The sequence below is a fragment of the Aquarana catesbeiana genome, linkage group LG05 (genome assembly GCF_042186555.1).
Source record: "Aquarana catesbeiana isolate 2022-GZ linkage group LG05, ASM4218655v1, whole genome shotgun sequence".
NCBI lineage: Eukaryota > Metazoa > Chordata > Amphibia > Anura > Ranidae > Aquarana > Aquarana catesbeiana.
The window spans coordinates 205,475,018-205,487,910 of NC_133328.1; the positions used below are offsets into that span (position 1 = coordinate 205,475,018).

The 12,893-nt window shown below is 39.5% G+C and overlaps 1 protein-coding gene across 5 annotated transcripts in view; it reads left to right on the plus strand.

The window, feature by feature from the left end:
- Positions 1-12,893, plus strand: part of ELMO1 (engulfment and cell motility 1) — a 546,685-nt gene that overhangs the window by 102,338 nt on the left and 431,454 nt on the right. For all 5 annotated transcript variants that reach the window (XM_073630502.1, XM_073630506.1, XM_073630503.1 and 2 more), the window contains one exon: positions 9,011-9,142. In XM_073630502.1, coding sequence (XP_073486603.1) covers positions 9,065-9,142 — 78 coding nt within the window. In that variant the 5' untranslated portion in view covers positions 9,011-9,064. The remainder of the gene's footprint in view (positions 1-9,010; positions 9,143-12,893) is intronic.

The following is a 12,893-nucleotide window of genomic DNA, read 5'->3' on the forward strand; positions in this document are numbered from 1 at the left end:
AATACTCCAACTAAACTTCCAAGATGACTCTTTACCGAAGTCCCATAGATACACTAGCATTTCAAATCAGTCTGTCACCTTGAAAAAGATCTTCCTACCCTTGAAACATTGGCATCTCTCTATCTGTCACCTTGAAATGGGAAGTTCTTTGTACTCTTGAATTATTGGCATCTCTATCTGTGAGCTTGAAAAAAAGGGTCTGCTATGGGACTTCAGTATAAAGTCACCTTCGAAGCTCATTTGGAGAGCTTGCTTTTTTCTTTGTTCGTTTTTGGTATAAGTTTGTTTTGTGTTACTGGTATGCAGTTTTTTTTTTGTAAGCACAATCATTGTCTTTGTTGGCATGGTTTGTACTAATATGGCAAAACCCTTTCTGAGACCCTACAAGAGTCCTGACCCAAGGGTTTTCCTCTTGTGCTGATGGCTGAATATAGCATCTCTTTCAGCACAAACATTTTTGGATACATGGTTTCCATTCTAATTGTACATTTCTTTTTATCCTGTCATCCTAGAAGACATCTACAGACACCTTAAGAAAACATTTTCTGATTCTTTTGTATAGTATTTTTTCCCCATCATTTTATAATTTATAATTTCCTGATCATTTTATAATTTATAATTTCCCCATCATTTTATAATTTATATTTTTGTAAATCTTAATGTTGTAAAGTGTGCATAGGTTGAACAGGTACTGCTATATAAATAAACATATAAATAAATATATAAACATTTTTGCTGTTTTTGATGTGGTATTATCTTGTAAATTTGTAAAACTAAAGCAAGGATTTCATCCCTTTTGCAAGGAGAGTTAATTTGTTTTTGCCTATCTTTTTAAAATGTGTTGGCAAAGACCTTCAGTTATACGCGATACACAGTGAGTAGTTTAGCACTGTAATCTGGACTTGCTGAAAAAAGGTACCATGTAAGAGTAGCCATAGAAATGAGATGGTTGGCTGATTTTGGCCAAAGCAAGAGACAGTTGTGTCTTTTGGGTCCTTTGAATCCGAGCAGACACTTCAGAAAGGTTTTACAATATACAGTCGCTGCCATAGAGCACCATGTAACCTCTGCATGCAGTTCCCCTGTGCTACATAGCAGCATCTGGATCTTAATTTCAGTAAAGAGTAATTGGATGTCGGCAAGTGCTTGGAACTGTGTCATTCTCTTTATTACAGCAGAAGCATTATATCTATCGACTGTGAGGCCGTGTTTTGCATAAAGCAACAATGACATCAGGAACAATTGTTAATTGTTTCTGAGCATTACATAAACCACACTCCCTTCTATTTCCTGCTCTGAAGTCCCCTTTTTAAATCTTATGCATCACTGCTCTTGCACAGCCCAATTTCAAATGTGCTTCAGTTTCCCCTGCCTTTTTAAAAGTTGAACCAAATGAGGAAGTATCCACTTTAACATAGTTGTTTAAAATCCTTGCAATTCCTTGTTACCCCATCTAACAGTACCTGTGCTTTGAGGTTGTTGCAAGCATTTTATTGCTGCTTCTTCTCCTTCTTTACAGCAATCATTAGATAGCAGCTGCTAAACTCTGTGTAAAAACAGATCGTAGCTTCAGAAAAATAATGTCCATGAAGTTTGACCAGATTCGGAGTCCTTCAAAAGGAACCAAATAGTACACCAATAAACTTGCTGTGAGAATCACCCCTTGCTAAAACAGAAGGTATTCATATATCACTTTTATCCCTAATTCAGGATAGTGGGAACATCAGTCTGTTGTGTTACGGTACAGTCAGTTTACCTTATAGTCAATTGTAATGCATTCAAAATGTGTATTTGCAGGGAAGAAATTAGGAAAAAAGGAGGAAAATGCAAGAGCATAAAAAAAAGAAAAAAAGTATCACGTTGGGTTAAATTTACCTGTAGTGTGTTAAAAACGTGAGAAGCATATGCATTTTCAAACGCACTGGCGTAAAATGGGTCCTTAAAGTGTATCTAAACTCAAAACCGAAAAAAAATAATCTATTGCAGCTTACTAGTCCTTGGTGTGGTGACTGCATTTCTCTTCTTTTTTTTTCAAGCTTCTTTGCTTTATTTTCACCTGGTGATTCCTGTTCCTGGGTGGCTATGCCACTCCTCCAACTCCACTGTGATAAATCAAAGAATTGTATTACAAGCTCAGAATTACATATACCGGTAATCCTGATGTGAGCCTATATTATTCTGCTGCTGTATTAAACAAACTCCCCAAAAACACATCTTCCCCCGTATTAATGTCCAATAATGATATAAACTTTGTGATCCAACAAATATGCTCAAATTCATGAACCGACATACTTTCTTGTGTTACTCATGTGCTCTTGTGTTCCTTTATCAATCTAGAGCAGGGGTCTCAAACTGGTGGCCCTCCAGCTGTTGCCAAACTACAAGTCCCATGAGGCATTGCAAGGCTGAAAGTTACAAGCATGACTCCCACAGGCAGAGACATGATGGGACTTGTAGTTTCGCAACAGCTGGAGGGCCGCCAGTTTGAGACCCGTGATCTAGAGCAGTGTTTCTCAACTCCAGTCCTCAAGGCACACCAACAGGTCATGTTTTCAGGATTTCCACTATTTTGCACAGGTGATTTGATCAGTGTCATTGCCTTAGTAATTGCCACAGCCGTTTCTTCTGAGGGAAATCCTGAAAACATGACCTGTTGGTGCGCCTTGAGGACTGGAGTTGAGAAACACTGATCTAGAGGATAGGAACTCACCAGCACTAATTGCCTCTCTTTTTACAGATTGGTAAAATAACACTTAATTGCAACTGTTCCAAATAGAAGTCAGCTTAGCTTCCTCTCCTCCCTCTCCCTAGCATAATGCAGCCAAGTGTTATTAACATAACAAAACGGACCATATAGCGTAGTATTGTTAAAAGCTAAAGAATTTATTTAAAGCCAGTATGTGAAAGAACTTTGACAGGTCCTGCTGGCATGATGCACACTTGTGCTACTAACAGAGTCACTGCCAGCCGCTCTATCAGTGTGTGTTTAAATCAGAATGCCTGCTCTCTTCTGGATACTGCTAAGCCACTCCTCCACTTTAGACCAAACATCTATGGAAGGATCCATGATTGTCACTCTATTTTCTTAATGGGTACTTTTATAGCGCCATCAATTTACACAGTGCTTTGCATGTATATTGTACATTCACATCAGTCCCTGCCCTCAAGAAGCTTACAATCTAAGGTCCCTAACTCACATTTATACATGCACATTCTAGGGCTAGTTTAGACAGGAGCCATTTAGCCTACCAGCATGTCTTTGAAGTATGGGAGGAAACTGGAGTACCCAGTGGAAAGCCACACAGGCACAGGGAGAATATGCAAACTCCAGGCATGTAGTGCTATGGTTGGGATTTTAACCAACAACCCTAGTCAGGGCCATCTTTAACATGGGGCAAAAGGGGCAGCTGCCCTGGGCCCTATCATTGTTGTGGGGCCCAATGCAGCTGCCAAATGAGCCCACACTGCCCTGCAATTATTTTTCCATGTATAGTGGGTGCAGCTGATCTCCCCCCCTTCCTCTCCCGGCCAGTTAATTAAAGTGGCCACGCTGTTACAGGGGACATGCACAGCTGTGGGCTGTATGTACTGCATCCCACAAGTCGTGCATCTCCCTCTGTCAGGATTGGAGCTGCTGTGAAAGGAAGTAAGACAGAGTTGCTCTGTGTTCCCCCGCTCACCCCCTTTCTCTGATCAGCAGTGTGGAAAGCAAACACACAAAGCGGACTGTGTGTGAATTCTTCTCCTCAACCTTCTCCTGTCAGCAGGAAAGAGATTAATAGCGGGGCAATGGCAGGACCTGGAGCAGCTTGCAGAGGTGAGTTGGAGGCAATCCGTGAATTCTAATGATGTGCAGTAACCTCTAGCAACCAATCGATGATGTGCAGTATGTGAATTGCTAAAGAAAATTGTTGGGCTAATGTTGTATTGTACCACAGCTGCTGCCACTACAATCAGAATATTGTGCAAATCAACAAACGGGAATAAAGTGCAGCGCTCATATACAGTTATAATACTATATCATAAAGTGCACATATATTAAAAACATACATGTAAAGGTATTGTTGCCATAATATGATAAAGTGCAGACATGCTCATAAATGATATTGTGCAAAACCAGTGAAAAAAGTCTATATATGAACTGTGTATATAAACGCCCACTGTGTATCAAAAGATTGTCCAAATGGAGAATTTAGAAGCGAAATAAGTTCAAAGAGGGTTGAAGGCTATTGCTATATGGTTATATTACATTATATTATGGTAACAATACCTTTTACATGTATGTTTTTGTTGCATATTTGCACTATATGATATAGTATTATAAAAGTATATGAGCGCTGCACTTTATACCTGTTTAATGAAGTGCAGTAACCTCTAGCAACCAATGGGTGAGGGTTTATGATGTGCAGTAACCTCTAACAACCAATCAGTGAGCAGTATTGATGTGCAGTAACCTCTAGCAACCAATCGGTGAGCCTGTACCAATCAGTTCGTGTGGACCAGTTTTTTATGTGTACATTAGCAAAGTTTTTTTTCAGATAAAGCCAGCCATGGATGGTTCGAATCTCGGCTGGTTCAGCAGGAACTGGCTAAAATTTGAACTATGTATGTGCAGGCACAATGTACCCAACTTGGATACAACCAGCCTGCCGGATTTTACATGTGATTATTGCTAGCGGCTGTTATAACTGCTAGCAATAATCACCATGTTCTCCTGGTGGGGACGGCTTCCCCTGTCAGGAGAACACAATGGTTTCACAGGAGGGAATCCCGTGTACACATTGTCTGTTTTGATGGGGGGAATCAAACAATTTTCTTTCCTGCAACCTGTGGCTGCTTGTGGAGGGCCCAAGAAAATATTTGCCGAAGGTCCAATCAATGTTAAAGACGGCCCTGACCCTAGTGCTGCTAGGCAAAAGTCCTAACCACTTAGCTACTGTCAAGCTTATAGGATGCCTTCCTGATATGGACTCATGGAGCAAACCGATGTAGCGTCTGAAATTTGCTCAGTGGGATACGCTGTCAACCCCCTCTCATCTGACAAAATCAAAGGAGCTGGACAGAAAATCATTTGATGAAGAGGGCCTGCATCCAATCAGATACAGGCCCTATTTGTGTATTTTAAAGGCTGGCCATTCATGCTGTGTAGCATAGATGTAGCATAGATGGGGGAAACTTTTCGATTTATTTTATTTTTTCAGCCTGTAAATAATCTAGAGTATATGTGTATGGCCAGCTTAAGGTGGGTTCACACCATTGCGAATTGGATGCGGGATCTCCCAGTCTTTTGAAACCGTTAAATGAATGGGTTTAGTTCCATTTTAAATCTTCACTGCTCTGTCCAAAACTGTTTAGCTATTTATATACCCTGTAAGACGGTGACGGCAGGATAGTGTGTTTAGCGTGCTGCACACACTGTGCAACGAATGAAGCAAAACTCCCAGAATCCTGGAAAGCAAACCTGTAATGGGATTAGACCCTTACCCTCTTTGCCCAGCTGAAGATATCAGGGAAGCAATGGGCTACTATCACTGAAGATAGACTTACCACATGAGGGGCTTAGGGATTAACCTACCTCTATGTTTTGGTTAGAGTAACTTTCTTAGTAGCTCTTTTTGTACTATCTCCACTCTGCAGTTCATTCGTAAATAAGAGAAGAATCACAGGAAGGCAACACTATAATTTACAGCTGAAAACTATAATTGAATCCAGAAGGGTTTTTATTATTTCCAGCCAGCACGTCCTAATATCTTATAGATAAACATATTCTGTCATTTATTATATCAAGCCCATGAAGTTAACTTTGACTTTTAGTAGCTCCAGTGTTTTGTTTGGTGCAGCTTTTTGTTTAGCTCCTTCAAATTTGTTAATAAACCACAAAAATTCAAGAGAAATATATAGAACAACTTGGCAAGGAGAAAGAACTTGTTAAGCTGCCACTGTACCGCTTTGTGGTTAACTCAAGCCAATGAATAAACTTATAGCAAGTGTGCAGTGCTTTGTGGTAAAATGACTATATTCAGCAAACATTCCATTTAGTTGTCTGTTATGTTTGTTTATTCTTTTCAAAGAATCTAAGTCTTTTGCATATGGTTGATACTTAAAGTGGTTGTAAAAGCAGAAGGTTTTTTATCTTAATGCATTCTATCCATTAAGATAAAAAGCCTATTGTGTGCTGCAGCCCCCCTAATACTTACCTGAAGTCCATCTAGATCCAGCGAATTATTTAAAGAATTTCCTTCGCGCTAGTGGATAAAAAAATATATAGATAATAATTGTGACTAGATATTTTTAAATTAATTATTTCTTATCAAAAAGGTGAAAATATTGCAGCAAAATAAGGGTGTTCACACCAACACTTGATACAGTAAGTATTTAAATAAATTTCGCGCAATATTAATAATATTTGACAAATATGTGTAAAACTGTGTAAACATGGGCAAAATTGTGACTTTTTAGATAGTGGTTGCTACAGCTATTGTTGCAAGGATCAACAAACTCTATGTTGCAACATATAGCAATTACCGCTATCTATTAGTAAAGTGATGGTGCTATAATATACAAGAGTGAAAACATATATAAATATCTATTATAATGTTATAATAAAATTTCCGTGAATAAAAAACAAACCTAAAATACCATGAGTAAATTATTGTGAATAAAAACAAATTGTTGTGAATAAAAAATATATCCTTCTGTGATCCTAGATAAATAATTAATGGTATGTGCAACCAATCATAAATAATATCATATGCAATAAAAGTAAAAGTGGTGACCTTCAAAAATTGTGCGATCACAGTCCACTTTAGTGCAACCTTAAAGTGCAGGTGATGAAATTATAAATCTAAAGTTCTTGAAAAAAGATAAATAGGTGACAATATATAAATAGTTTATAGGTGGTTCTTCTATTCAGATCTGTTCTATGTTGTATAATGGGTATATTATTCCTGTGGTGGTGCCTCCTAGTGTGGTCTCACAGAACTCTCACCTTGAATTTGCAATAATCAGGCTTTCCGTGGTTGTAACTTTAAGACGTGGAAGCAGTCTCTAGGAGCCTCTCCTTCTTTGTTATTATCTCTCCATGATTTCTTCTATGTGACTCCACTCTAGTAAACTCAGTAGCAGTACTTAAAGTGGTTGTAAAAGCAGAAGGTTTTTTTATCTTAATGCATTCTATGCATTAAGATAAAAAGCCTACTGTGTGCAGCAGCCCCCCTAATACTTACCTGAAGTCCATCTAGATCCAGCGATGTTGCATGAGAGACCTGCTCGGCTGGTTGGGACTCCCCTCATTGGATGAGACAGCAGCAAAGCGCCATTGGCTCCCATTGCTGTCAATCAAAGTCAGTGAGTCAATGAGGAGAGAGAGGGGATGAGGTCGGGCCTTGGGTCCATGTTTGAATGGACACACAAAGCTGCAGCTTGGCTTGGGTGCCCCCACTCAACAGGAGGGGAGGGCCAGGCGAGCTAAAGAGGGACCTGAGAAGAGGAGGATTCGAGCTGCTCTGTGCAAAACCACTACGCAGAGCAGGTAAGTATGACATGTTTGTTATTTTTAAACAAAAAAAACGAGACTTTATTATCACTTTAAAAACAAACTCCTGGGTTTGTGTTCTATTTATTTGCTGGGGCCGCCAATTAAAAATATTACCACTACTAAAAAATGCACCCGCTGTCAGCATCAGCTACATACAGTATATAGTGCTTTGTTCCGGCCGCAGTATGGGGACTTCACATTCCTGCAACAAAATCAAGTTGGGCTGAGTCATTCCCAGGAAGTTTTGTATTTTATGAATGAATACAAAGCTTCCTCCGGCTGAGGTGACAACTCAGAGGTCATCCACCTACCTCTCCACCTCAGGCAACTAGAGACCAACAACCATGTCCTAGATTGGCCTGCAAAACCTACAGGAAAGCATTTGAGAACTGATTACTGAGGAATGTTCATATGTATTGATAGTTATGTTACATGGATACTTTAGTCTTAAAAAAACGATTTACTTTATTTTAATTTTGTCTTAAAAATTTAGTTCATGTTCTGGTCGAATTATGATGTATAACAGAGCAGGATCCTAGAGCTTTTTGATACTTGTTTTAGAATTTTCACTGATACATATCCAATGCAGAACACATTTAATATCTTTATATTATGAGACAATTGTCTCTCTGTAACATTTGTTAGGAAGTTTTATCTATACCTCCCAATCCAGGTATGAAGGAAGTGAATCAAAATCTTATACAATTAAGAGGAAATCCCCCTTTGGGCCATTTTTCACTGGAACATAATCCCCTATTGGTAGATTTCCCTTTATCTCCTATTACAGGGAGGACTGTAAAATGTTAAATGTCCCTTCTTCACTCTCTGTGATTATGTCAGTAGCCATCAAAACAAATTGAGGAATGAATGGGTGGAGGGGGAGGGGGGGGGCACAATAAAACCAGATACAAGTTCTAACCATTCCCAATGCTGCACATAACTAGAAAGAGCGTTTATAAATTGAGATCCCCTTTAAATCCATTTATTGTAGTAGCTGTCTCATTAAGAATGCTATTCAGTAATGTAACTGTACAGCATTTTAAGAACCATAATGGTAATATTACTTCAACTAACATTAGTAGCATTACATATTTTTTTACTGTATAATCCAGCAAAGTAACAATAATATTGTATCATCCTACCTTGACATCACTGCAGTTCTGAATGTACTATACAAACTTTCCAAAAGTAGTTTATATCTTCTAGCTAGGCATGCCCCCATATGACAGTGCTTGGACCTAATGATAAAACACTTGGGCACTGAGGACTTCTTTGTATGAGTTGAGGGGAGTGCACTTGTATATCCAGAACTTTCATTTTTCAATGTACTTGGGTCTAATGGAAAGGCTATGGCCTCCTACTTGTACATCTTCACTTTGTTGGCTGATGCCAGTTATTATTTCCCTTTTTTTTTTGTTTAAAAAGTGTAAATTGTTGCTTTAGTAAAATGTCCTCCTGTGTTCTTTTTCCTAGGTCTGGATGGTCCATGTTTTCTGAATAGTGCAGGTACTGTTAACCTAAAGAAGGATGCCGCCTCCTTCGGATATAGTCAAGGTGGCCATTCAATGGCCTGGAGCGTACCCAAAGTTAATGGAAATTGACCAAGTATGTATGTCCTTACTTTATTACTACTGTATAGATCAATGCAAGTCTGAGTCAGAATTATCTATAACCTAAAAAGTAAAAAAAAAAAAAAAAACACAATTACTTTTGTACATAGCAGATTGAATATGACTGATGTGCTTTCTACCACTGTTGAAGGGAATTTGTCACAAAGTTAAAGTATAACTAAGAGCAAACTTTGTTTTCAGTTTTGGATAGAGTGGAGGGGGATTAGAATCCCTGTCAGTTTTTATTGCTGTTTGTGCCCCTGTTAAGGAGATTCACCCTCTCTATTTGTCCTGTTTACCATTATCATTGAAAGTGAAAGTATTTTGGGTTGTCCCCAGAAAGGTAATAGAGGGGAAATCTTCCAATGGGGGCACTAGTTCTAGTGAACTATGGGTCCCCAAGAAATTCCTTTAAAAGAGATGTATTATTATTTTTTTATTAAGAATCATACCTAGGTGGATGTAGCATTGGTCTGATGCTGCATCTGTCCCCCCAGCACCTCTACACCGCCAATCGCTTGGTTCTCACAGCTCCCTGAGCAGAGAACTGGTGACTGTCACTCAGCAGCTCTCTTCTCTACCCCCTATGCACTCACTGAAACGCTGGGCTGTGGAGGGGGTGGGAGTGGCCAGCTCAGGCTCTCAGCGGCGCGCTGAGAGGTTGAGCCAGGTGCCAGTCCAGGCATATGGGTAGATACCGAATTCTTTGTGGTGATCTTGCCCGAGCCTTGACCGGCTCTGTGACGTTCGCAGACATCGGACTTCAGCCAGTTGTCTGCTAAAAACGGGTCCCAGAAGTGTAGAACGAACTGCAATCCTATGATACACAGGAGAAGTACAGCCAAACGAACTTTGCTTGTACTTCTTTAATTTGCTGGGACTTCCTGCTCACTCCTGTTTGGCTTTGGAACAGGAAGTGAAGGGAAATTCCAGCAATCGGACACAGATGGCGAAAAAAAAAAATCTGACTGGGGTTATAACCCTCCCTTGCACGGTCCAAAATGAAAAAAAAAAATGTTTTGCCTATAGTTCTATTTTAATTTCAGGATCAAGTCATCTACCACAAGCCACTACACCCACACTATTAGTTTTTATAATTTTGATTTAAATGCCTTTTACAATAAACTGTGAGGTCATTTTAAACCTCCCCAGCTTCTTACAAGTTCCAGGAGTATCCTGGAGGATATTCTGGTATGCACCACAGAGCATTTCTGGAAGCTACATGTCCCATGACTCGAGTGTAGTTTCTGGGAGGTGGTGACAGGTGGTTCTATGGGCAGTGATGGGCCCACATTCCGTATCTGTTTACTGGGTGGGACTCTATGCAAATTGTATCCATTCATTCTCACCAAGCATCATTGTTCCTAACTTGGTGATATCACCTTTGCAGTCTCTGGACTACATAGGGAGTAAATCATCTTGGCAAAGTTGAATTTCTCCTTTAAATACCTCTGTGAGAAGCCTCAGATGAAAGCTGCCATTCTCCTACTTTTCTGTACTCTATACTAGTTCTGGAGCAGTAGCAGTAAAGCTAAGTAAATCTACCTTTACTGCCCTGAAGCTAGACTGGTTCCCAGGAAGCTTCCATCTGAGACTCTACTTTAATTATGCCTCTTTAATTACCGTATCTCTATTGCTGCAAACATCAGTAAAATATATTACAGCTATTAATTATTATTATTGCTAGTCGTTCAACCCAATCTAGGTTGAATCATGAGCTTGATCAATCAATTTGCTCATCTCTATTTTTTTACCATTATTATTGATCTTGTGCTTTGATGCACAGTACAAATAAAGAATGACAGTGTTTTAATGTATAGGGCAAGTAAGGACCTATGCAGAATGGCATTTTACTCTGCTTTGGAAACCAAACCAAAGTAGTGCAAGTCAAATTTTACCACTGTACCAGTCCTGGACTGACACCCTGATGGCTCTGGCATTTTACAGAAGGACTAAAAGAAGAATTCCAGGCAAGGTGTATTTTTACATACTAACATTGGTCCAGTTTGGAACAATCTCACTATGTACTGTGTATACTTTTACCTGTGTGATGCCCCTGGAAGCTGGAAATCACTGCAGTAGACACCACTATTCCAGTGATCTCCACTTGATTCTGAGGCCTGTGCCATGCAGCTGACCTGATGCATTGGGAACACAGGATGTTGACCGTTTGACACAGGTGCCATTCAGAGAATGCTTTCTGAATGAATGTAAAGTGTTCTCAGATTGGAGAGGTGTACTTAGGTGTACATCCCTGTGGGGGGGGGGGGGGGGGGGGGGGGGCTTTTTTTTGCCTGGATGGGATGTACAGGTGTTTGAGCATCTGCTTGCAGGCAGTCCGTCCCATAAATGTCTATTGGGACGTAGCAGCTACATGGACTCTGCTGCTGCTCCCAATTTGACATGCCTGCAGTTGTGGGTGTTGGTGTGTACCCCGGAACTCACGCAGTCTGTGTTTGGGGACACACGCACTTCCCTAAAATGTACAAAGAAATAAAAGTTCTACTTAAGTTGCCCACAAATTCTTAAAAGGTGCTATTTTTTAGTTAAAGTGAGAGAGTGTTGACTTTTTGTGTATGGGTTTTATCGATGTCTGTCTCCACTGGGATGATTTCTCTCACTTAGCGGTCCAGTGGACCCATATGTAAACTTAAAGTCAATTAGGCTGTAATAAAACCTGTCACGCTAATCAGACCTACTGTATACTTAATTGTAAGCATAAACCTATTGACTATTGACCTGCATCAGCATGTTTTGCAATAAAGAAAAGTAAATTAGCTCTTCTATTGCCCATTTCCAACAAGACTGTTAACATAGCTTTGACTTATTGCCAAATGAGGCTTTGTTTTTTTTTTTTCTCAAGTTAATGCAGTCAGGCTGCAAAAGCAGTGATCAGTGTGTGCATTTTGTTCCTTTATTTTTTGTTTTTACTGTACTATTGTACTGCAGCTTAGGGTTAAAATAACCTCTGCTAGTGGGACACTGGAGATGCCAAAAAGAATTTGTCAAAACTGGAGCAACTAGAATCTGTAACAGTTGTGTACGACAACCAATCCGTTTACACTCAGCTACACTCTGTGTTGAGGAGTGGTCAAGCCATACAGTAAAACGATAACAAAAAAGATACCCACATTTATTATTGTTTATGAAGCTTGACTGTAAGACCAGGGTGGATTTGATTTAAATCACTAGTAAAAAGGCTTGATTTAAATCCACTCGATTTAAATCATAATTTTAAAAGAGCAACTGTCATCTCTGTCCTGCAGTGGCGCCTCCTCTGACCCGCTGTTGACTCACTGACCATCCCATTCACTTTAACAAGGTGAGGGACGTGGCAGTAGCAGGTGAGTGGATAGCCACTAACAGGCGCTGCCATGATGGATCTGTAATGACAGGTGCTCTTTAAATGTAAGGACTTATTCTTGTTTACAAATATTAAAGATTCTAGCTACAAACAAAATGAAGGTTTCCTATTTAGAATAATAAGCTGTCAGGTTAGTAAAACAGCAGTATCAGATCCGATTCAATCATACAGTTTGTAGTGTACAAAGATTTACAAAACAAAAGGATAAAGGAATATTCCTGAACTTTGTTTTATCTCATGGTTACTGTGAAATTGTATGAATGCATCAATGCAGTGCATGTTATCTCAGCTTGGATTCATTGACCAAAATAGAATGCAGAATATACAGGCTTATGCTACATAAATAAGCTCTATTACATGCTGAATAAACTGAATTATTAAT